This window comes from Tachysurus vachellii, chromosome 13 (genome assembly GCF_030014155.1).
Source record: "Tachysurus vachellii isolate PV-2020 chromosome 13, HZAU_Pvac_v1, whole genome shotgun sequence".
Classification (NCBI taxonomy): domain Eukaryota; kingdom Metazoa; phylum Chordata; class Actinopteri; order Siluriformes; family Bagridae; genus Tachysurus; species Tachysurus vachellii.
Window position 1 is genome coordinate 5,962,796 of NC_083472.1, and position 25,611 is coordinate 5,988,406.

The 25,611-nt window shown below is 37.9% G+C and overlaps 1 protein-coding gene and 1 long non-coding RNA gene across 2 annotated transcripts; one reads left to right on the forward strand and one right to left on the reverse strand.

Annotated features, from left to right (window-relative positions):
- Positions 1-1,785: 1,785 nt before the first annotated feature.
- Positions 1,786-23,589, reverse strand: erc1a (ELKS/RAB6-interacting/CAST family member 1a). The gene is made up of 18 exons (XM_060884612.1): positions 23,453-23,589; positions 21,681-22,561; positions 16,497-16,871; positions 16,047-16,121; positions 15,384-15,539; positions 14,208-14,375; positions 13,952-14,119; positions 13,713-13,850; positions 13,463-13,603; positions 12,254-12,394; positions 11,905-12,098; positions 11,154-11,241; positions 10,876-11,007; positions 10,080-10,240; positions 7,805-7,952; positions 6,977-7,078; positions 3,837-3,995; positions 1,786-3,342 (listed from the first exon to the last, which is right to left on the reverse strand). Exons 2-17 carry the CDS (start codon positions 22,365-22,367, stop codon positions 3,951-3,953), a joined length of 2,919 nt encoding a protein of 972 aa, XP_060740595.1. The 5' UTR covers positions 22,368-22,561; positions 23,453-23,589; the 3' UTR covers positions 1,786-3,342; positions 3,837-3,950.
- Positions 16,634-24,019, forward strand: LOC132855569 (uncharacterized). Its single transcript, XR_009649349.1, has 4 exons — positions 16,634-16,902; positions 22,492-22,579; positions 22,830-22,888; positions 23,583-24,019. It is a non-coding gene; the product is annotated as an uncharacterized LOC132855569 (long non-coding RNA).
- Positions 24,020-25,611: the final 1,592 nt, after the last annotated feature.

Consider the following 25,611-nt stretch of genomic DNA (forward strand, 5'->3'; position numbering starts at 1 on the left):
CATAGCCTGTTGCTCATTGTAACTTTTTTCTCATCATTTTTCAGAGTACTTTAGATTTTTCTTTGTAGAAACCATTGTGTATAAATGACAATATGCGAAATACAAAATACACATCTGGAATTGTTCCTTCTTTCCTTATGAAGTAAAGATAACATCAGGTCCAAATGTTTGCTATGTAAAAACCTTGACTTCTTTAAGCCTTGGGATAATATCTTTCATTAATGTGCCTAACTTACTCAACATGCTTCATTTATTATTTTAAATGATGAGTAAATCATTTTGTTATATACCCTCACCATCCACATCCTGTATTTCCACACATTCATTCAAAAATAGTTTCCAGACATTATACAGAATGGTACAAAAAATTAAAACTGTCCGGTTTTGGTGAGCCTGTGCCCACTTTAGCCTGGTATGGAACCTGATGTGTTTTCTGCTGTTGTAACCAAACCGCTTCATAAATAAACATGTTATGCATTGTAGAATTGCTGTCTAACTCAGCTGCCAGCCCCAACCCAGCATCAGTGGCCTGGTCAACGTCAGTGAGATCACATTTTCCCCCGTTCTGATGTTTAATGTGAACATTACCTTAAGCTCTTGACCTCTGCCTGCATTATTTTATCCATTTCACTGCTACCACATGATCAGCCGATTAGACGTTTGTTCCTGCAAGTGATCACTAGCATAAAAATATACTTTAAGATAATATTTTTTTGTGGGATTATTAGTGCTAGTCACTGGAATGATAGATTTAATGCAATTCACTTTCAAAATAAAGACTTTTGACATGTGTTTATGTATTATGAACATTAAATGTAGGACAGAAATTGTGTTTAGTCTAGCAGCAGTGCATGTCTATGAAGCAGAGCACCTTCATTAGCACTGTGCCTTCAGTGTGTATATCACAAGTAAATGAACCCCTAACACTTAGTCCTGGAGTTAGAGTCCTCACTCTGTAATGTGATGAATAAAGGGAAGATTAAAAACTAACAAACTAATAAAACACTTTTAGTTTGGGTAAAACCATGTTACACACTTTTAGCATAATAATAATCTAAAATAAAGACAGTGTCTGCACCAAATAAACATAGGTGGGAATAAGCTGGTATTTACTCTATACTTAATGATATAATATGTGTATAGGCCAAAAATTATGATTTCCAGAATGTTATAAATATGAGAATAATTACAGAATTAAATGTTAATTTAATTTAAGGCTTTTCATTTCCATTTCTCGTTCCTTCAACCATGAAGGGGTAATATCACAGATTTTCTTCTCTATTCGAAACCAAGTAATGTGAAAACAGCAACATTTACTCGGACATTTCGTGTACACTACAAGCGGATTTTTTTTATTCATACCTCAAAACTCTCAAATGTTTTTAGATCAATTGTTTGTCGCACCGAATAAGTGACAATGAAAGAAAAACAGATTCGTTCGAATTGGGATAGGGATTTGGCCAGCTAGTATGTTTATGCAGCAGATTTGATAATAACAACCTCTGGTCAAATTATCTTGCGTTGTGTTTTTTTTTTTTTGTTTTTTTTTTTTGCTCTAACTGGTTTAGATACGTAATCCTGAAACCTGAATCCATTTCTGAGAACTATGACTAATACTGGAAGTTAATGTGTCCAGTAACTGCCAAGAAGCTGTTTGTACTTAGCACAAGTGCACAGTACCTTAAATATTTTGTTAATGTAATTAATTGCTATGGAAGCACATTAATAAGAAAAAAAAAAACACAGAGACTAAAGACACTGTTAATACATATTTATATACATACACATTTATACAAAGTCAGAATGCTCATACCCGTGTCTTTTCATTTTTTAGCATCTCTATTGTTTTTTGTTGTTTTTTTTTTGTTTGTTTGTATGTTTTATAGTTTTAAGGAGAACTATCCTTTTTTTCCCAATACACAAAGACAATAGGCCACAAATGCAACATAAAAAATTACTGCAAGAGAGAGACCGAATGAAACTGCCATTTAGGAGAGAACATAAAACCAGCAATGTGCTCTCCTAAACCAGACCTCTAGATGTGGCTGGATGATTTCTGGAGCCTACTTTACTGTAATAGTTGCTACAGTGGGCTTCTTCTGTCTATACAGAGAAATAGTAACACTTAAATTGAAGCCCACAGCCACCTCACAAGAGTTGTATGACTGTCATGAACACTACAAAAACACATCGTACATTATTTGTCTATTGATTTTAGCAGCTGTTACATCAGATTTAAGTGACATGTACAGTACCTGATTTTGCACCACTGACAGAAGGTTGTACGTGGTGAGTTGATGTTTTTCGTTCAACACTTGTACAATGCTTATGTCCTAAAGTTCTTCGGTTTTTAAAAGAAGCATACAACCATTAAAGAAAGTGCAAGAAGGTAGCTACCTACACGGCAACGAGTTAACGTAATTCTCACATGTCTAACAGATGCAGCTGTCAAATTTGCATAATACTTTACATATGTTTGGCATTCAGGTTACTTTTTAAATGTTTACATAGCACCACCCATCACATTGCAGGGCATTCTAAGTCTGTAATCAACCATGATGATGTAACATAGTAATCAAAAGTAGAAAATGGAAAAAAAAACAAAAAAGGCATTCACAACACAGCTAACGTTGCTGAATTTGACAACTGCACCTGTATTTAAGCCCCTGTGAGGATGTTTTGTCATTTTTTTAAAACTTCTTTCTATGGTAATTTGTTGTCAGGTGCTCATATTCATTTGAAAAAAAAAAAAACACCTTTCATTATTTATCCAGTATATACAGGAAGATTGACTAATTATACACATCTATATCTGAAGACAGACCAAAAACTCCTGACTGGGGCTTTTAAGACAAGGAGATGACTATTTTAGGTTTGTTGTGCTCTGTAGATCAGAGGATAAAGGCTGAGAGGAGAGGAGAGGAGAGGAGAGGAGAGGAGAGGAGAGGAGAGGTGAGGAGAGGACAGGACAGGACAGGAAAGGAGAGGAGAGGTGAGGAGAGGAGAGGAAAGGAGAGGAGAGGAGAGGTGAGGAGAGGAGAGGAGAGGAGAGGACAGGACAGGACAGGAAAGGAGAGGAGAGGTGAGGAGAGGAGAGGACAGGACAGGAGAGGAAAGGAGAGGAGAGGAGAGGAGAGGAGAGGAGAGGAGAGGTGAGGAGAGGACAGGACAGGACAGGAGAGGAAAGGAGAGGTGAGGAGAGGAGAGAAAGGGTTCCTGGAGAGAGGAGGGTTAGATCACAGCTGGCAGTTCCTGGAATTAAAGGTCCATTTACTGCTGTTCTTAAAGGAGACCAGGTCACAGTCCCAGCTTCAGTCTGACTCTCTCCAACCCAGGCTCCAACTGAACAAGACCAAAAAATAAAAAGCAGAGCACCTGTTAATCCCATATTTCATGTGACTTATTGGTTTATTGGAAAAAAAAAACAACACAAAATATACAAAAAAAAACAACAACTTGTTTTTAGTATGGTTGCTAAAACACAATGTTTACAATATATTTACACAAAATTACAAAACAATTATAAAAAAAGTAACTTACAATTAATTGGATCTATTTTTTGTCCACTAGGTATAATAAGAATTCTGTGAAGTAAAATCGGATGCTGCAATGAGCAATCAAAATCTGTCAAATACAGATTTTTTTTTTTTAAGTCATATGCATTTTATCTGCATTTAAGCTGCATGGATTTGTGAGAGTTTGTTATGAAGATTGGGATTTGTTTAAACAGCTGTATAAATGGTGGGGTTCTGTGGATAAGCACCACTGATGCAAGTTACAAGAGTTCAGAATCTAATTCAATCTAAAATAAAAAACATCTCCTGCAGGATGATTACCAGTAACTGTTGGTGTGAAGGCCCTGTCTGAGGGTAGGGAGATTTGGTCAGGGTTGATTTGTACAGAAACAAGGATAGGATAAAAGGTGGCTCCTCTTTGGCTGTCTGGTGTATTCAGGTGGAGCTCCTGTGTACTGCAGCTCTCCGACCAGCTTTAATCTGCACACACAAGAAACTATTAATCACACACACATGACAAGATGGAGAGAAGACAGCCTCCACCATAGCTAAACATTCAAATCCTTGATGGTTCTCATGCACTGAGAGCAGTCTTTACCACCATCTGAGAACAAATAGTGTCAGATCCAAAGACTGATCACTAAAGGTAATTAGAAGGTCATTAGAAACAGGACATGTTGGCATGCATTTCAACACAGAAACACATGCTTCTGGAGTGTGCAAACATGACACGAAACGTCTGAGACCAAGCTGAGGTAATAAAGAACTCAATTCTAGCTAAATTTCAAGACTTAAAGGTACATGCCCATGCTAATATCCTTCAAGTACACTTTAAATAATAGTATTATGTTAACACAGACACGTCCAACACGTCTGGACCCAACACGTTTGGATATGTACAATATTTAGTTTGTCTATAATTAATTAATATAAACTCATTTCAAAACAATATAAATGTAAATTTAAAGGATTCCTTTCTAATTAGATGTTTCAATGTGAATATTTTTATGTTTATAAATAAACATACTACCATGTTGAATTCATGATTCTGATTGATCAGAAGGTTGATTAATTTTCTATAACAGCAGTTCTGACAGTAGTCTTAGTTAAATCATAGCTTCATATTAAAGCGCCCATTTTAATACGTTATTATATCTGTAATAACAGCTCATTTACAGGGACTTGTATAGCGCACGCTCCACATAATGTATGAATAATAATAAAACAATTAAGAAAGTCTAGTTTAACAAGGACGGAGTCTCCTATTAGAGAAACAAACAATTGTTATTTATTTACTAATTTTTATGCCTGAAATACCCTTAAGATATACTTCAGACAGAAAGGAAGCTATTTCAGCTATTTGAACTTGCTGTGACCTTCATTCTAATCGGTTCATCTGCTGGATCCAGTATTATTCATTCATTCATCTTCTACCGCTTATCCGAACTACCTCGGGTCACGGGGAGCCTGTGCCTATCTCAGGCGTCATCGGGCATCAAGGCAGGATACACCCTGGACGGAGTGCCAACCCATCGCAGGGCACACACACACACTCATTCACTCACACAATCACACACTAGGGACAATTTTCCAGAGATGCCAATCAACCTACCATGCATGTCTTTGGACCGGGGGAGGAAACCGGAGTACCCGGAGGAAACCCCCGAGGCACGGGGAGAACATGCAAACTCCACACACACAAGGTGGAGGCGGGAATCGAACCCCGACCCTGGAGGTGTGAGGCGAACGTGCTAACCACTAAGCCACCGTGCCCCCCGGATCCAGTATTAATTCCAGATAAATCAATCAACCATTCAGTCTTGAGATCGTCCTAATGAGAATGTGAGACATGCTTGGACCCGAAAAAGAGAGTCTGGTGAGGGAACAAGTGTTTATAGCCAACTTGCCTTGCGGACGTTTAATAACATGACACAATATGTTATACTTTAATAAATTAACATTTGTAATCAGTTACTAACAGTTAGCAAACTGCTGAGGTATAAGTGGAATAAAAAACTTCAGAACACGTTGTTATATAAAAATAACAGCCCACATCATTGTATTTATTCCTTATAGTATATTACAGAATTGTTAACTACTGTAATAATACATCAGCTGTCTAATGTTAGTTAAGGAAACCTTCATGCAAAGCATACAACTTGAGGTATCATTGGATATTTGACATTTAACACAACCTAATGGCAATGATGAAGTTTCAGTACCTCCATGAGTGTTAAATGTCACATTCCATATTATGAGAAAGTGTACTCTGCATGCCATACAGAAATCATGAGAGATGCCTGAATTATGTAAGATGCAGCTTTGCCACCATGACCAGGCTGCCACCATGTTTCTAACGCCGTCAGTTTAAAAGGTTACATAAGTACTAATATAAACTGTGCCCTTAATTAACGGGGGTGAGACAAATTTGTTTGGATGTGGAGTGAAGGAAATGGAGAAAGACAGCAAGCGAATGTTACATGCGGATCCAAAGCAGCACAAAAATGAGAGACAAGGCTAAACAACATGAAGGGCAATGAGATACACAGGCCACATTTTAGCAGCACAAAGAGGGAAAATTTAATTAAAAAAATAAATAAAGAAAAAAGAAAGAAAAACACAGCCTTCAAGATGTAAACAGATTTTTTTAGTTGGATCTTAAAAACAGACTGGAACAAATGATGGCTTGAAATGTTATGGAGGTTAATATGTGTGTATTGCTGGATGGTCTTGCATGGCTATGACGGGAGCAGCGTGGCATGGGGAAGAAAAGGGCTGCTGAGGTTGGCTTTTTATACAAACATCAAACAAGTGCTCACCCTTCTAAAACAAAAATGGCTGCCAGAGCGACTACGCCCAAATGCCCTCCTCATCATCCTATTGGTTAAGATGGCAGGGGTTCAGCCAAGTGCAGCATGGGAAAGAAGATCCAGTTAGTGTGTGATCAGTTCCAGGTAGAAGTGACTGCCAAATAAAGACCCAGGTTCAGTTTGGCATGTTTGGCACTTTGAGATCCTTCCCATTATTTTGCAATATAAAACCGATCCTGGATCTGTACTTAGCGACAACTTCTACTGATGTGAATCAGAGAAAGACCTCTAGGCTTGAGAAGTCATGATTTATCGAGATATGAGTCTGCATCAGAGTTGGGATCAGTTCCATTTCATTTAATGTGGTAAAGAACTGAAAGGGAAACTGACACCCGTATGAAAAGGATGTCCATTTCCAATTCAAATACCATAAAAATATACTGCAAAAGAGCAGCAATTGAATAGAAATGACCTCAGCTCTAATAAGGGGTCTACCTTAAAATGGTTTGCTATGAATGAGAAATCTTTATCAACATTTTTAGATTCATCCATATTTAAAAAATGCTGAGGTATTAAATAATAAATGAAAAATGATGGCAAAGGCAGAGTATAATACATTTGAGGAACGGTGTCTGGGCAGTGGATTATGACCTGATCAGGGGATTTTGGAGCTTTGTGGTTGGTCTGGTCGGGTGGCATTTTCAGATGTCCGTCATCATAGTTATCCGCCATGAGCTTCATCCGATTCTGTGTCTAGGGAAAAACAACTAGGTTCAGGTGTGAGTGAAAACCAAGGAGAGGAAAGAAGGAAAAGAGACGGACTGTAGAAGAACGGGTAAAAGGGAAGAGGAGTAGCCACGGAATATATAGACTAGACTAGCAAGCTACTGAAAGGCATATAACCCTCAGGATTCCAATATACATTATGATTTAGATTTTTAATGCAACTTTTTAAAATCGATTCTTGATACACCGAACCTGCTATGATCCGAGAGACAGAAACAGCGTGACCAGCTTTGTTCAAAATCCGAGTTAGGTCTACAGTTAATTCACAGATGCTGATGACATTGAGGATTTTGTTCAAATTCAAGCTTTATAAATTCTAATAAATATCAATAGATTTATAATAAATTATTACAGTCTTTGAAATCAATGCATCAGTCCAAATTTTTCAACCGTTATACTCCAAAATTTCACGGCTCATATATCACAGCCGAGAACAATCTTCACCGAGCAAGAAGTTTATTAAAAACACCTGAAGTCCAGATTCTTTAGTAAACTTTAATCAGTAAACTTTAAACAACATGGTTACTAGTGGCAACCAAACAAACAACTTAAAAGCTACGACTCATCTCCTAAAAGCACACACACATACACACACACACACACACACACATACATCTGCGCAAACACATGCACACATACACACTTACACACACACCCACTGTCCCAGCCAGAACCCTATGATACATTCCTTACCTGCTGTTTGAGCTGCTGCACCAGACGGTCCTTCTCCCTTCGTAACTGCGCCACTTCCTCATGCGTCTTTTTCTTTTTGGATGAGGACAGCTCCAACAGGGCAATGTTAGCATCCTTCTCACTGATAGCAGCTAACAGAGCCTCCTGTCTACAGGACACAGTTATAGTCACTTTAAAAGGTGTACAAGCCAATTAACACTTCAGTTAATTCCTACTACAGCACATTTAGCCCTTACAGCGCCCTCATTAGGAGTGGCATTACCCAATGGCAGCATATTTGTCAGCGATTTAAATCGCTAACTGACTGACTTTTACCAAATTCATGCATATATAATATTAATAGCGTGTTTATGCTCCATTTTCTAAACATCAGATGAAAGATAGTTTCCCTTGAGTAAAGTCAGCATGACTCATTTTCTGCCTCCGTTTTCTTTGCACAAACATTTCGAAGAAAGCGACTCCCACAAGTCAATGAAATGAAACTCATGCCGTTTCAAAGTTCAGTTCATCACCTACTTTAACACATTGATGGGACGCATGACTCAACAGACTACTAATTGTGCAAAAAACCTGTTTGTTTCCATATTATTTCAACCTTCCCACATTTTTTTCAAGAACTCATTTTCTGGCACTTTTTTGTAAGACTTACAGTACAGCTGTTGCTTAGAATGACTCACTTTTACTATATCTCAATTATTCAATCCTTAACAACCCCTTACTGACTGAAACACACACACAATTACACACATCATTTCTGAAGCAATTATTATTACTTGATCACAGGTTATGTTCTTGCTCCCAGTTAGAGAACAGTAATGGGCAGAAAATAACACCACAGTATGAAGCCACAGTTAGTGTGGGATGTCACGTTGCGTATCAACGAATGCCACAAAAATGGACATGCTATTATTTTTAGTTACACTGCAATATTGTGATACTGATAATGAAATATTTACATTTCCACCCTGTCAAAAATCTCCTTCTACTCCCTCACTAACAAGACAGATTTTTCACTTTCTGTAATCCATGTCTGTTCTTCTCCCTTTCTGTTTGTATTTCCAGTAAAAGTTTTATTTATTTAAGTAAAAAAAAGTAAATATTGTAGGCTTCCAAGGAGAAAAATGCTAAAAATACTAAAAATGTAGTCAGAGCGCTTATATAAACTGTTTTTCAGACTTCTATGTAATAATATGTTATAATCACAGACTCACAGCACAACATAAGGCACGTGGAGGTGAGGGTACAATTAAAATGTGTTTGGAACACCTTATTTAAAATGTGTTTGGAACACGAACGCAAATCCCTAAACACATTGCAGCTTTAAAGTTCATGACCATCAAGCCATCGAAGAAGAAAACAAAGAACCAAGTAGAATTGTATATAAACTAAATGTCAAACAAACTCAAAAAAAAAAGATCTGATCAGAATTCCAAAGAAGTGACATAGCTTTTATAATGGAGAGCATTTCTGTCACTTCTCTGGAATCCTGCTCGTAACATAAACTTGAATTAATATCATGCTGATATGTTAGATATATGTTAGATGATGAGTAAATACTCTAAGGTATGCAATTTCTTGTAAAAAAAATGTTATAAAATAAAAAAAATGTTTAAAAATCCCTTTATACATTCCCATGATTAATGCAAACAAATAAAAATCCTTTTTTTAGGTCTTAAACTTGTTTGTATGAAAAGTATATTGGTTATGTAATGCACTGTGAGTGTGGCTCCAGCTTGACTGGCTGTGTGGTAAACTTCTAAGTTTACGATTTGGCCTGTTTATTACACACAAATGTGATATGTGTGATAGTGTATGTGACATTTCAAAGCCCACACTGATAGTTATAAGCACATCAGTTTTGTTATTTCTGTTTTAAATATCGTATAGAGAAACATCACTCTCATTTCAAAGACTCCACCAAATAATAAGGAACTTCCTATTATAAGAGGCAATAATTAGCTTATACTGTATGAGCCACACTGTAACCATAACAACGTTTTCCAATCCTAGCTAGTATTGGACAACTTCATATCAATGCTTGGTATCTGAACTGTAAACTCAATAATTGATAACAGCACTTTTCTGAGGTTTGTTTTTTTATTTACGACATGCTTGTCCTCATTTGACGCTTAACGGAAAAGTTTGGAAGCTTTCTAAAGCATGTGTTGGAGGTTGAGAAAAAAGCACCAACTGTGTAAACGCTCTTAACAATTAACAAATGTTTAGTACTGTGTTCTGTATACACTGGAGTGGATACAGTAGCTGTGTGACTTACTTCATCTCCAGAACTTCCTCCAGATGTCTCCTCCTCTCGGCCCTCAGAGTGGTCAGATGAGCCTCCTTCTCAGCCAGAGACTGCTGAGTGGATGACATCTTGGCTTTCATAGACTCGAGCTCCTGCTTCACCTTCTCCATTGCCCCGAGCAGCTCCTCCATCTGTTTAACAGACAGTTTTGAAAAAAGCTGACAGCCCGCCCACTCTACTGTGAGGGTCAACAATAAATCACAACCTTACCACCGATTCCAGGTTAATTCAGGATAAAGGCTTTTATTTTAAGTGGCTATTGATTTACACGATCAAATGTTGCAGGGCTCTAAAAACACTTAGATCCTAAAAACAATAAGAACAAAAATAAAGTCAATTACCCTGGATCAGAAGTGGTATTTTTATTTGGCTATTTTGAGCGGGGTTTTGAAGGTATATCTTGATACTGTGATGATACTTTAAAAAGGCTAAATATATTTTCAAATATTGTATCCAGCTTTTTTTAAAGAGTACATATACCAAGAGACAAAACGTCTATTTAAGGCTGTTTCTAAGACAACTGGTGAACCCAGGAGGCCCAGAGATGCCCAGACCAATTTACTTGCCTCCTCTCTACATTGTCAAACTCCTCCCTCCATCCCTCAACCCTGAAGAAGAACCTAATTTCCACTGCCTGCGGCTATGTATTTATTCTTTTGTTCACTCCCCACAACACATGGCCAAAGTTTTTTTTTATTGTAGTTGAGTTTGTTTTATAAAACTCAACTACATATTCTTTACATAATGGAGCTCCTATTTTCCATACCTGTTTTTCCTGGTGATTCCGTGCCGCCTCCTCCTGTGCCAACACCATCTCTCTTTCTGCAGTCATCTGTACGCTCTCCCTCAGCGCCTCCTCTAGCTCCTCAATGCGCTCTGCCTTCTGCCGCAATGACTCCTGGGATACAAGGAGTACAGTTCACAAAAGCACAAACCCTATGTTGGAATCCAAATGATAGTTCAAACATTATTGCCTTAATGTTTAGGAACAAGCTGTTTTGGATTTAGCCAGTGAAATTAATGGCTGTGTTTTCTTTTCCTCACCTGCTGTGGGCCATCAACAGCACTGCGGCCTTTGCCAGCCGACTCCCTGTGTTTCCCAGGCGGCTTCTTGCCTTGATCTTTCATCTGTCTGGAAGAGGATGGAGCAGATTGAGCATGAGAAACAGGCATGGCTTCTACTTAGAATAAAAAAAACCCTGATCTTTGCGGTAAGGGATGAATGAGTGTCATTTTGAATGCAAGTTTTTTTGGGGAAAATCCAGCTCAGTATACTGTGTCCACTGTGTTTTGATGCCTGTGTTCAGAGCATGATAAAATTTTTGTTTGGCAAACTTCTTACAAACATATCTGTCAAGTGATTCATTCCTTGTGCTTGATGATTAAAGGTTCAATGATATGCAAAGACTTTCAGTTCCATTAAAGGATTTAATGAGCATGAATGTAAACTGTTAAGATGCACATGTACTGTATGTACTAACCTGGAAGCCACACTACATGCAGAATTTCAGGTGACAAAGTGAAAATAAGGGAGACAAGAGCAGAAGTTCAAACGTTACTCAGCAGAACAGAAAGTTAAACATGGTTGTAAATTGAACTCAATTGAAAGGAAGGTGTTCCGTTAAAAAAAGAGCAGCGTCATAAAATGAAACAGACCGAAAATGTTTTTGACGATAATGAATGCATTCACACAGCAATTAAAAGCAAACAAAGACATGAGGTTTTTACAGCGACACCGGTCTGACACTGAAAAAATGATCACTTTTAACATGAATGTCAATATGAGCCCTCTGACCTCTCCAGCTCATTTATTTTCCTGTCTTTGTCATTCTTCTCGTTCTCCATCTGTCGTAGGATCTCCAGCAGTCGGTCGACTTCAGCTTGGGCCTTCCCTGACTCCTCTCTGTGCCTGGTCACATCAGCTTCCAATGAGGCAATTCGCTTGGAGAGCTCTGAGTTGGCCTGTGCCTCAACAGCTGCATTCTGGGCCTGGACAGATGAGCCAGATGTTAACAGCATGATTATTACGCATTCAACCGTATCTATGCTATTATCCTCTTCAAATTCCACCATAACTAATAATATCAATGCAAATATTAATAACACATCTTTGCCAATGCTAACTTTCTCTGACCCTTTCTTACCCTCTTTAGCTGGTTTTCCAGTTTAGAGCACTCTTCCCTCCTTTGCTCAAGGGCAATCTCCAGAGTTTTAAGTTTGGAGTCTTTTTTTAGCCCAGATGAGGCTAAGGATGATGCATGCTCTTTAAGGTCCAGCAAAGAATTCTGCACAGACAATAATGAAATAGAATAACATAAAATTGCTAGTACTTGTATAATTTAAATCTCTTGGAATTGAATCTGTCTGTTTTAGTGCTTAACTCGTAAAATTTACATCAACCCAATACTTTTAGCATAAGAATGTCTCTATGAATGCAGTGAAAAGTCATTGCACAGGATATTACCTCATCATGGGTATTTCTGAACACAAACCCTGACATGGTGCATCGTGAGATTTTCATCTCAGCAGGTTTTATATACTGTGTATATGCTGTGACTAAAGAGAGTAAATTTACTGCATATTTATTCCACTGAAAAAATCCAACATATTTTTCATATCTGTCTTCAATTCAAGGATTTTCAGTCTTCAATGACAGCATATTTAGTCAATAACGTTATTCACTTGTGGTATGGTTCTGTCACGAATTCCCACCCTCAGTGCACACTGCGGTTCCCAGTACCACACACTGCTTTCACCATAATGTTTTTTGTTTACGAACATGTGCTCATGTTCTGGCTCCAACCCTGTCCGGTCTTTCTTTACTGCCTCAGTGTGTTCATCTGTTCTGTGTTAAATCCTTAACCAATTTGTCTAGTTATTGCCTGTGTGTCTGAGTATCTTCAGAAAATCTTGTTTGTCTGTACTGTTTTTTTTTCTAGTTAGAGTTACCTCTTCAATGTTTGGTATTTCTTGTTTCGACTGTTGCTTTTGTGCTACTTTTTAATTGAGGATTTCCCGATGATACACCTGCCTGTCAGGTTGTCTTGACCCCTGCATGGTATTCTGAGAGATTTTTGCTTTTCCTGTAATGTTGTCCATTTTACATGTTACAGGTCCCTTAAGGCAATAATGGTTCAATAATAAAAAGCAACCAATTAAAATAAAAAAAAATTAATCATTTTTAAAATGATCATGTAGTCACAGGTTAAAATGCATGTTGTGGTATTTGGGTTTGATAAACAATCAAAAACTGTTAGAGGATGATTCATGAATGACGTACATGTAAAAATATGATCCACATGTACATCTAATATCAATTATCCAATCTGGACCTTATAATCAGTAAACCTCACCTCTCGATCTGAAAGGTCACCTTGCAGCAAGCTCACTTTCTCCTTAAGCTCTTTTAGCTCTCTCTTACTGCTGTCCAGCTCCTCGGCTTTCTCCCTCTCCTCCCGGTCTCGCTGCTCCTTCAGACGCTCAATGATTCTTTCCTGTAACGAGTGATATATTAATTACGATTTGAAGTGACACTTTGTTCATTTATTTAATGATCTACATACAGACTATGTCTAATTCTTTTGCTGTGAATCAACCAGTTACCTTCTCAGCCAGTGAGTCTTCCAGGGTGCTGAGGACTGTATCTGTGTTGGATGTATCAGTTTGCAGAGACTTCACTCTTTCTCTCAAGCTGCTCATCTGCTTCTCTTTATCCCTCAGCTGCTCCTGCAGGTTCTCAATCTGAAAAATGTATCATTTATAAATATATATTCACATACACTAGAATAATTAGGTCAAATTAGTATGAGTATTAGGGACAAGAGTTAAGTGTAAATTCCAACCTTTTTCTGTAGCACATTGATTTTTCGCTCTTTTACATCCAGCATGTCTTTAAGGTCATGAATCTCGCCATTGAGTGTGCTCTTTTCCTCTGACATGTCTTGGATCTGCTTGCTCTTTTTGTTAAGCAGCGTTTCCTTTTCCTCAAGACGCAACCTCAGTGCATCCACCTGAGAGATTATGGAGTTAATAAGTCCAGAATAAAATTTAAGGATAAACTATTGGGTTGATAATCCACTGGTTAGGTTCCTACTGTACCTCTGTCTGTAAGATGGCAGCTCGCTGCTCTTTGGCAGTCAGGGACTCTTTGAGCACCTCAATGTGCTGTTTGCTATCAGAAAATTGATTGGTAAGCGTCTCAAGTTTGGTCTGCAGGCCAAGGAGCTGTGTGTCCTTTCTAGAGAGGTCCTGCTTCACCTGGTCCATCTGATTCACAGAAGGCAGTCCAGTCAAGGTTACAAATATCACTTCTATATTTTACAGAAACATTGTGTTACAGGTGGTTTGAAGTCAAAGATTAGAACCTAAGGTCAAAGATTAGAGCAAAGATGTGACAGTTACATTTATAATAATAAGTTCATGGGCCAAATTCTATATATATATATTCTATATATATATAGTACGTGTTGTTAGACATTATGTAAGATTTAAAATGCCTCTGTGAACTCCATTCAGACCAAGACTTTTTCATTGTGGAGGAATTTGGACACTTTTGTAAAACCCAAAATGGCAACATGGAGCAATCTAGTTGCCTCAACACATGTAGAATTGGGCTAAGGTACTATGCCAGTCATGGAGCCGACATGTGATGGACATGCTTAAACAGACTAGACCTGTGCAATGTATATTGTCATTGGGAAAGTGGGATGTGACTTTGTGGAAAGAGCCTGTGTTTATATGTGAGATTAAATGTATTCAGCCTTACATCCACACACAATATAAGCTCTGATATCTTCTAAATCAGTTGTGGTCTCTCTCCTATTGCTCAGTTTCCACTGGAGGCAGGCCTCAAGCAGGTTATGGGGATATTCATCAGGGCCATGCTGAAGGCTTCACAGTTGGAGTTTTTCCCAGTCTAGAAGTCAATTTTCTGGATGAGGGTGTTACTCTTGTTGTTTGTGCTTATCCTTATGAGAAAGTACCTCCCTGACTCCATTGTACTACTGGGGAATGTTAATGATCATGTTAGAAATTATGGAGATACTCGAATCGGTTTAGAAGTGGTTTATGGATAAATATCCTAGCTCGACATGGCATTTGTGTCAGAAGTGAACTGTAGCTAAGTCTTCTTGAAAGTTGACAGAATTAAGAAAAAACAGTTAACTAATGGCCAAAATGGCACTTTCTACCTGTTATATCTAGCCTTAAAAAGAAGCAAATGTTCATACTAAAAAAATACAAAAATCAAGATACACCGGAATTGGATTATGCTACCTTGTTCTTCATGAACTTGGTGTGGTTGCGGTAAACCTCCATTTGCTTGACCTCCTCTTGTCGCTCCTCACATGTGAGCATGTTACTGGAGCGCAGCATCATGACCTGGTCTTCCAGCTCCCTGAGTCCTCGCTCCAAAGAGCCGATCTGTGAGTCCTTTACACACGCAAGACACACACACAAAAGCCTCAAAAAAATAAACACATCTGACATGCGGAGCATGAATACAGTGTTCTGTTCTGCGTACACTGCATGTTAAAGGTTTATATATGCTAAACTGCAAACAATTAAACAAAAAACATTGTAAACTTGAAAAACACAGAAACAATTCAGGCTGTTTTTGTCACAATCTGAACCACCCTGCTTCATCTCCCATTTTGGAGTGCAGTGTAGGCATTGTTCATGAACAAAACAGAATCCTTTAATAACCATTTGATCTAATCTAAAACAAAGAACAAGTCTAATCTAAAACATTGATCCATCATCAGCCAGCATCTGGAAAGTCCCAGTTTATTATGCAGTAATTCATCCTGAAGCATGGTATTTAGTAACTGCAGACAAACTAAAAGTAAAGGTATGTAGTACTGAGTGTGAGGAATGCAAATCTACTCCTGGGTGCCCAAGGGGTTCAGTAATATTAGCCAAAGTAGACATATGTTTTACCTTCATCTCAATGACGGTTTGCAGAGCTTTGGTTTTTGTAGACTCCGGCGTCCCTTCAAGGCGTCGATGCAGCTCCTGGAATCAGAGGCACATGCCTGGCACTTTGTTCACACCATAGACAGAAATAGAGCTTTCAGATGTGTCATTAAACCTTCAGGGAAAACTGCGTCTGTGCTATGAATTTGGCTCAACACTCTATCACTCTGCTACAGTCTTATGATCAGCACAGTACTGTAAAAGCAAATAAGATTTCCTGTAGATTCCCTGTTCCACAAATGAATTTTAACCCCATTTTATAAAAGGATAACAATGGTTTTGTGAAAAGGGATCACATATTTTGTATTGTCCTCATTTTCCTTTTCTATTCTTTATTATCTTATATCCAAAGTTTTCGCATTTCATATCGCATGAGCATAACAACATGGTATTAGGAATTTATGCATTGCTCACTTCCCGCAAAGCCACCATCTCTTTATCACGCTGCTCTAGCAGGTTCTCCAAGTGATGTGCATGCATCTCAGCATCAGCTAGACGGCATGTGAGCTCGTGGTCCTCCTCACTGGACTTGCTTGGCCCTTTGTTGTGCAGCATCTCCAGCAGCTTTTTGACAGAGTCGTCACGTGCTACCAGTGTCTGCCGCTGCGTCTCCAGCCGCAGTTCCATCTCCTGAATGGTACGGCGGAGCAGGATGAGCTCGCGAGTTTGCCTTTCTTGCTCCTCGCCCGGTTCAAGTGCGAGCGGCTCCCCAGGCGGCTGGAGCAGCTGGTTCAGGTCACGCTGGATGCGCAACTCAGCCTGCAGCGCCTGCACTGTGGTCTGCAGGTGCTGCCATGGATGAGACAGGAGGACAAATATGGTAAATAATAAGTTTGTACTGCTCTCATTTCCCACTGGACATATTAGCATTAGCAGCTAGTTAAAGCATTTCAGCATGTCAGTAAAAGCATGTAATAGGAGAGGAACAAAAACGATCTTTACCTAGAACTAACTTACAATGAATGTATAAAAGTGTTTGTAACTTTCTGTCCATAAAGTTTAAAAAAAAACAAACAAAAAAAACAGTTATATACTACAAATTCTAAAAGAAGAATGCTACACTGCAGCCTAAAGGTTTTAAGATGAGTATTAAGTATCACGCTGTCCTAATGTAGTTTTTTCCAACATTCAAATACTGAAACAATACAGAAAAAGAATTCCTTAAAGAATTACTGAAGCCTTCCCTAAAGGATTGTAGTATTAATACATAAAGGAAGTATAGGCTCAAATATAGGCTTGGCCCTGTCTCTAAAAAAGGACACATTATAGAAATGTATTTACAAATCAAAAGAAAAAACATAAAAATAAATTTAAGCAAACAAAATATATATATTCTTTTTCATACTTGGAACCCATTTAATATGAGCTAATTTGGGTTAAACATCAGGTGAATTGTAATTATAAGAGAGCAAAGCTTGAGCTTGCCATAAATCACAGTTGCATAATGTTTACTTTCCCAAAAAAGTTGAATAAGATGAAAACCATAGGGAACTGTAAATCTCCAAACAGCAGACAATTACGGTGCACATTCTCAGTATCTTAAGATGGCTGCATACAAAATTGAACAATGGTTTATCTGGCATAGACTAAATCATCCAGTATTACACACACACACACACACACACACACACACACACACACATACATATACACACACACACACACACACACACACACACATATATATATATATGCAGAATCTAATATATATATATATATATATATATATATATATATATATATATATATATATATATATATATATATATATATATTAGATTCTGCATTAAATATAAACATTAACATTAAACATCAGAATAAATAAAAAAAGAGAGTGTAAGTGTCTTGGCAAATCTAGGATACGTGTGTGGTGTGGTGTACTGAAGCAAAGAGGAGGGAAGATGGAGCCCCCATGTGGGCCATCTGGAACCATGGTTTATTTACCATACCAACTAAGAACAGGACATTTTATGCCAAGGATACCGAGAATATTAAAAGAAATGAGAAAAATAATGTAAAGAAAAAATAATATACACAACCTTCCTGACTGGGTAATTAGTCATTGCTGAAATACATCTAGGCCATGTGTAAACTAACACGTGGTCATAAATGGTGTCACACCACCATGACTTGCTAACATTTGAATTTGGGGTTTTTTCTTTAACTGAACATTGACCATTCAGATTAGAGCAGTAGCAACAGAAAAGCAGTTATTGCACAATTATCTGATCACACACACACTCACACACACGCATGCAAACGTTGGATGTTAGATGTTAAGATCTAATTAAGCTTAAATGAGCATGTTGCTAAATAACACATAGTACTAATCAGTGTTTACGTATAATGTCTCTGAATATATCTGTGTAATTTAAACTGGAAGCGAACAGCATGAGCAGCATGACAATGCCTATCCCACCAAATTACACAGCCATCGTTAGCTTCTTGCACTACGCCCCTTCATGTGTGGATGCGACAAGACAGCCATGTTGCTGTGAGTTGCTGTGACTTTGAGACTAATCACTAAAATGAGAGGGCTCAGCACATGGTAGCAGACAGCAGAGAGCACTTAAAATCTCCAAACGGCCATCTTCAATTAGCAGCTCAAACATCTAGCGCACAGCAGGGCAGTAGGACATTAGATTACCACAATGTAGTGTGGGAAGCATGAGTATACGGGCATACCGGGACCAAACCGGACCCTTACACTCTATTTACATGGGAAGAAAGATTTTTGGAAGCTTGCAGAACAAAGTCAATTTATTTCTGATCTCAGTATCATTTTTAAACAATGAATCTGAGATTTCCAAACAGCAAAGACAGTCATCTAAACAGTGGCCAGGAAAAAATTGGCTGCTTACATCTCTAACAACAAAGCTCTTATAAAATTAAGTATCAGTGTCTGAATTATAAACATGTCACATGGAGATACTGAGGAAATGTGTGAACAGTGAAACAGCCTCATCAAAATGTTTTTCTTTAAATTTGATTAATATTTGATTTGAGCATCAATTTGGAAACGATAAAACATTTGATACAACAGACAAATTTCTTTGACTGGCTTTATTTTAGATATCCTGCCTGCAGTATACAGTGAGGAAATTACCCAGTATTTATGCAATTAACTGTAGGAGTCCCTGTTTGCCATTTACTAAAGAATTAGCTTATTGTATGGATAACGTTTCTATAGTATCAATCATCCATGAGACACTCGTGATGTCACATACTAATACCACTGGGTTGTGGAGAATAATATAACTTCAAATTGATGATAGAATTCTTTAACAGTATTTATCTAATGCTTGGACTGAAATATGAAAATATATGTTTATTTAACATATGTTAAATATATGTTTAATATATGTTGTATTATCATACACAGTGATAAATATACTTTTGCGTGTATAAGCTATACCATATGTTTTATAGCATTTCTGCATGTACTGTTGACTGGATCTTTTGTCCACTGTTCTAGGTTCATAGCTTCAAAGAGTCAGTTAAAAACTATGAACGAAAGCATGTTTCATCTTTTTTCTGTAAACAGCAAAAGCTAATTATTTACAGAACATACTCTTTGCTGCACTGAGATCATAAAATTGCTGAAACCTAAAAAAAATCATTCAATTATTTATTGCTGTTTAGAACTGTAGGCCTTAAAGCCTAAATTGTTTATAGTATTATCTAGTGCAAACTGAAATCCTTCATGAAATCCGTTCTGAGGTTACTGGAAACAGTGCCTCAAATACAAGTACACCATCTAGAAATAAAATCTAAATATACACTCAATAAAGTTTAAAGTATCATCAACTGGATTCTGGCAAACCTACTAGCTATTGTCTGCTGGCTAGCTTGTTGCTAATCTTCTCGATTTTGTCTGGTGTTGTTGCTGCACTGCATTTTCAGTCCAAGACATTACATGATTGTTTGAAGTTGTATAGAAAACGAGTAACAATAGCTACTGTAACTGTAAAAATGCAGCATTGGAGGCTTTTTATGAGCTTTCAATGCACTGAGAGAGCAAACAAAAGGCACCCTTTCCATTTCCATATTTTTTTAACTTTGCATGTCTAACAACTCAAGATTGAAAGAATGGTATTAAAACTTGTAAATAACCACTTACAAGGCACCACAAACACGTCATCTCATCTCTTCATCTGTGTCATGTTAATATCACTGTCAACACCATCAATAGATTGCTAACTAGCTTTGCTTTGCAGTATGCTGAACTTTGAGCTCAGTGTTTGCTGTCTCTTATATTGGATTTCTCATTAACATGACCTTGAACATCACCAGAAAACACCTTTGTTCTTAGGAGTTAACAGTGAAACCTGACTGATATCACTTATGTTTGAGTTTCTTCAATTTTTTTCTCCTATTATCCGTTTAAACTTAAAATGTACTGTATCTGAAGGAAAAAAAATGAAAAAAGAGCATCGGATAACAATTTAGCACTTATCAATAAACACATCAGAATTTTTTTTCCCAATATTTAATATGATTCCGGATGGAGATTTTCTTTAATATTTAAGGTTTCAGTTGTCAAATGCTGTATTAATTATTACACTTTGTTACAGTGGTAATACAAGTAATTCAATTTGTAATTAAAACAGTTATCACTGCTTCATTATGTTAGTTTTACATACTATTTACAATAATATCAGCAGCCATGTTGCAAACTTTGTGACAGAGATGACAACTAATTTATTTTCTTGTTGAATATTGGGTTACCACAATTTATTTTCAAGCCATTAAATTTTACTTTCTTTTAAGTACACCTCAATACATCCTTACATGCTCATGCTAGAACTACAGACAGTGATGAATTAAAGATAAGAACTGGTGGCTCTGTTATGCATTGGGAGGGATTTTGCTGGAATGGTTTGGTTTTACTTGTCCCCTTAGGGATACGCTGCAAATAAACAGAACTTTCACAACCATCATGTTGTGATGAAACATTTCTGTGATTGGAATAGTCTCTAACAAATTGACTCAGCCCCCCCCCCCCACACACACACACACACACACGCACACACACACCACCACCACCACCAGTCCATGGGACATCAGTACTTACTGAATGGATTAAAATGATATAAATCACAGACTATGGCACATTTGCAGTCATTAGATATCAACCTATTTGAAAAGCAATAAGAGATTTTTATCTGACAGGTTAGACAGCCTTGTCTCATCAACACCATCATCATCAAAAAAAAAAAAAACCAAAAAAAAACAACTGAGTGAATATCTTTTGGAAGAACACTGACATTTGATCGTTTTTCTGTAGTATAGATCATTCTCTATGTGATGGCTTATGTAGGGATTATTTTAATATGGTTTTGTGTCACAATTACAGAGCATAAGAGAAGAGCCTAATTAATGACTTGATATATCCAAATGCAGAGGAGACATATATAACACACTGTCAAGAATTCTGCTAAGTAAGAAACATAATATAGACACTGGAGAATCCAAGAACTGTAGAGAAGATAGGATTGATCAAGACATCAATCTTAATCACACCAATTATGATAAATGTGGCAAAAAAGTGGCAAAAAAATACCCCCCCCAAACACGCACATATACTATACTCCTCACCTGAGTCTCATCCTGAATGGCACGATATTGCTCCTTCCACACTGCTATCTTGGAAGCCTCATCCTTGCGCAGTGCCCGCTCCTTCTTTAGTTCAGGGCTCCAGAAGGTCTTGATAGAGCTCATTGATGAGCTGAGTTTGCTTTCTTTCACCTCCACCTCCTTCCTCAGGAGTTCATTCTCCCGCAGTAGCTCCTTCAGCTGCGCCTGCAGCTCCATGATGGTGTTGTCCCTGGCCTGGCGCAATGAATGTGGCACAGTGGATGCTGTATGCAGCTCTCCTCCAAAGCTCATGGAGTCTGTGGACACAGTAGGCACCATGGCCATGTCAGGCGTGCTTCCGGTGACTGTTCCACGCACGCCATATGGGATGCTGCCCCCGAAGCGCCCAGTTGCCATGCCACTTTTTGGGATGTCAGAGGAGGTGGCTAGAGCCACCTCATTATCACTCATGTACATGGGACCAGACGTGGCATAAGCAGCGTTGAGGGACTGGATGTTCTCCATGGAAAGGGTTTTTCCCCCAGGGCCACCAGGCCCACCACCACTGCCCCCCATGCTATTGGTGCGGCGGTGTCCCATTCGGGGTGAGCGTGGCAGCCTGGGAGAACGGCCTGAGTTGCCCTGGCTGTTCCGGCTCCCACTGTGATTGCCTTCCATTTTGCTCACAGAGCGAGAGCTGCCGTACATTCTGACAGAATACAACCAGTAGACCAACTGAAGACAGGAGATGTATGTACCACACCCAAGCTGTTAAAAAACAGCCATTCTTCTTGTATGTAACAATATATTCTTACTTTCCCCTTTGCACAAGAACAGCAGCTTTCTATGAGCCGCCTGGGAGAACGGTCTGTCCGTGGCTAACGTGGAACACCTACCGTGCCCTGCAAAAAAAATAAAAGGTACAGCCTGTATATGAAAACATGGCATGCCAAAGGATAACTGCCATGTGGGTCACTGGGATGAAAGAGTCACCTTTGTTCCAGTTAAATGCATGCAGATGGCCATTTAAACCCTTTTCTCTATTTCTATTTCAATGAATATTAAGGCCTAAACCATGGCATTACTGTTCAACATCATGCATGCATCATATTCCAACAGCTCATTAAATCATGAAACATTATGCATTTTTTTTCTTCTTCATTATTTTAGGTCACACCTCTCGAAATTTATCTAGACTACAAGCCACCAGGTGACGTACAGAAGAAAAGGTGGGGTTGCACCGTATTCACATTTAAAGCCTTCAACAAACAAAAAAACGTAACCTGTCGCGTTCAGACACGTACAGATCTCTGCTATGCGTTTAAACAGCCGTGCATACGATCAATACTAGTCGGATTCGATCATGATTCGTATAAAGCCTATTTCTATAGGCGTGAGCTCTAGATCTCGGATGTGACCGAAGAGGCGCGAGATGCGCAAATACCAGCGCGTGCTCTAACCTGACAAATTCTTATTTCTTAAAGGTGTCATTTATTTATTTTATTGTGCAGATTTATTGTCCCCAGCAGTCTCACCTTGGTGCAATTATTCAGCTATACATGCATCCTCCCCTTGCCCTTCTCCAGCCATCCACCTCTTTTATTGCCTACAGAATATTATGCACTCCTCTTAAAAAAAAAAGGATGTTAAACATTTAAGTCAATAAAACTGTTCCCTAGCAAATACGCTCGATGGATGCACACTAAAAAAATCATGCACATCTATTTTATTCATCGCAATGTATCTCAACACAGACATAATAGCAATCAATTTCTTGCAAAAAATCAAATTACCATCTGTTGTTTAAAGTGTTGCAGTGTCCAGTGTCCAAACGGCGCCTTTCATAAAGAAGCCTAATTCTCTATGTTGCTTGATGATTTTTTAAAAAAAAAATTTATTAGTATTATTATTTTTTATTTGCAGACATTAGCAGCATCCTTTCCCATCAAAGCTGGAAGGAGTTCGGTGACGTAACGCCTACGCTGCGCGCTCGCGACGTCCGCCTGCCTAATCGGAGTGGGCGGGGCTAACGACAAAGATTACGAATTCCACGAAGGGTCTATAACGAAGTGGGGCCGCCATTTTGTTTTGTCTATTCAAACTGATGTGTGGCTTGAAAACAGTTGCTTTAAAGTGTCCAACTGAACACGATGTATCTGGGAAATTTCACACACATTACATATCTGTATGAATGTGCAAGTGTACAGGGGTTCCTAATAAAATAATACAGTGTGTGTGTATAAGTTGTCCTCATGGTGTAATTATGCAGTTTTTATGCTTTATTTGTTTTAATGTCCACAACATTTCCATTTTCGTGTAAAAATACACACAACTCAAGAAGTCAAGTATTTACAACAGCAGAGACAAGGAAAGGTGTACTTCAGTACTTTTATTTCCACAGAGACTACAGCTATTTGGATTTGCTATTGTAAGCTAAAACCATCTGGAATGGTGTTGTGGCATCTTCAGTCATTTGGAATACAATTCTCAGTTTGTTATATGAATAATAGCAGGAGTTTTTGCTTCATTGAATCTGTATGGCTTTTCAATTGTGTCCCCCACCCTACGCTCCTGACGTGCAGGTGATGCTATGGCAATGCTATGGCAATTCTATGGCATGCTATTTTTGTTTTGCAACATTTTCTTCTATATATGTCTTGACATATCATGGATAATTTGACCTTTGTAAATTTTTCCTATTGAGTTTCATAACCTTTCATTTTAATCATATAAAAATGTATAAATTCTGGATATAGATCAAATTAAATTAATCTAACATGAATGTATAAATCAGAGAGAAGATTCAACAACACTGTTGACCCTAATGAGCTTTCTATTCCAGTGCCATCAGTGCCAACATTAAGGAATGAGGTATAGGGATGCTGAGTAATTCAGACAAATTTGGGCTGAAATTTTTTTCTTTTCTGCTTTATTTTCTATTATTGCTATGTACCAACACATCAAGACAAATTCCTGTCCATGTAGACCCTACAGTACTGGCAATAAACCTGATTCTGATTCAAAATTTGCAAAGCACACCTAAATGATAGGTGTACCTTATAAAATGGAAACGTATAAACTGATGACTCAAAAGTGCCTAAGAGTGGATTCACACTAGCAAGTGACAGAGGCGCATCAGGCAACTATTCCTTTTCTGTGAATTTTCACCACAGAGCTGTGATTTCACACACCAAAAACAGCCCACAAAAGTTATGGAAATTAGCTGATTAGGGGACACAGATAAAACATACTAACGTTACTATAATCTAGATTTGCTCTCTAATAAGTCAACCTTAACATTTATTTGAAACATAGAATGGCACAAAGGAGACACAGGCAGCAAGAGTGATGGAGGGAGTGTGCATATGAAAAAAGAGCATGAATGATGAAGTAAGCTTTAAGAGAATATAAGAAAACAAATAATAGTTACGGTAAATGTACATAAAATGGTGTTTATATGAAGCATCTTAACAAGCAAGGGAATGAGAGTAGATAAAAAAAATACAGAGCGTTATTTAGGCCTACTACTTTGTATGCAGAGATTTTTAATAAGTGCACTGTGTTTAAACAAATTATCAAATTATCATAAGAAATAATCTAGAGAATGTTAATAAACATTAATCGTGTTTTTCCGCTGTGATTTTTAGCTAATTTATTCATGTCGAATATAAAAAAGATTGGTTGAGTATTTGGAAAATATTTTGAAGATAAACTAAACTCTAAACTCTGTTACTGTTGTAATTGCTGCATGAAATTTTGTTCTCAAACATGTCAGGAAAGATGGTTTTCAGACAGTTTTGACTGTGATAAGAAATGTGTCTAGAATATATAGAATATTTTTGAACCTAAACTGGCAAGATAGCTCAGTCTTTGCTTTATTTTATAGTATTTATTTTTGTCTTTATTACTTCTACATTGAAATAAGAAAAAAAAAACACCAACAAATTAGCGA

Excerpts from the sequence above, each read along its gene's own strand:
- erc1a (XM_060884612.1), bottom strand. The coding sequence starts at position 22,367 with ATGTACGGCAGCTCTCGCTCTGTGAGCAAAATGGAAGGCAATCACAGT. Across the intron at positions 13,604-13,712 it reads AAGACTCACTGGCTGAGAAG|GAAAGAATCATTGAGCGTCT; the intron begins GTAACTGGTTGA and ends CACTCGTTACAG. Across the intron at positions 3,996-6,976 it reads CTCCAAAATCCCCTGATCAG|ATTAAAGCTGGTCGGAGAGC; the intron begins GTCATAATCCAC and ends TTGTGTGTGCAG.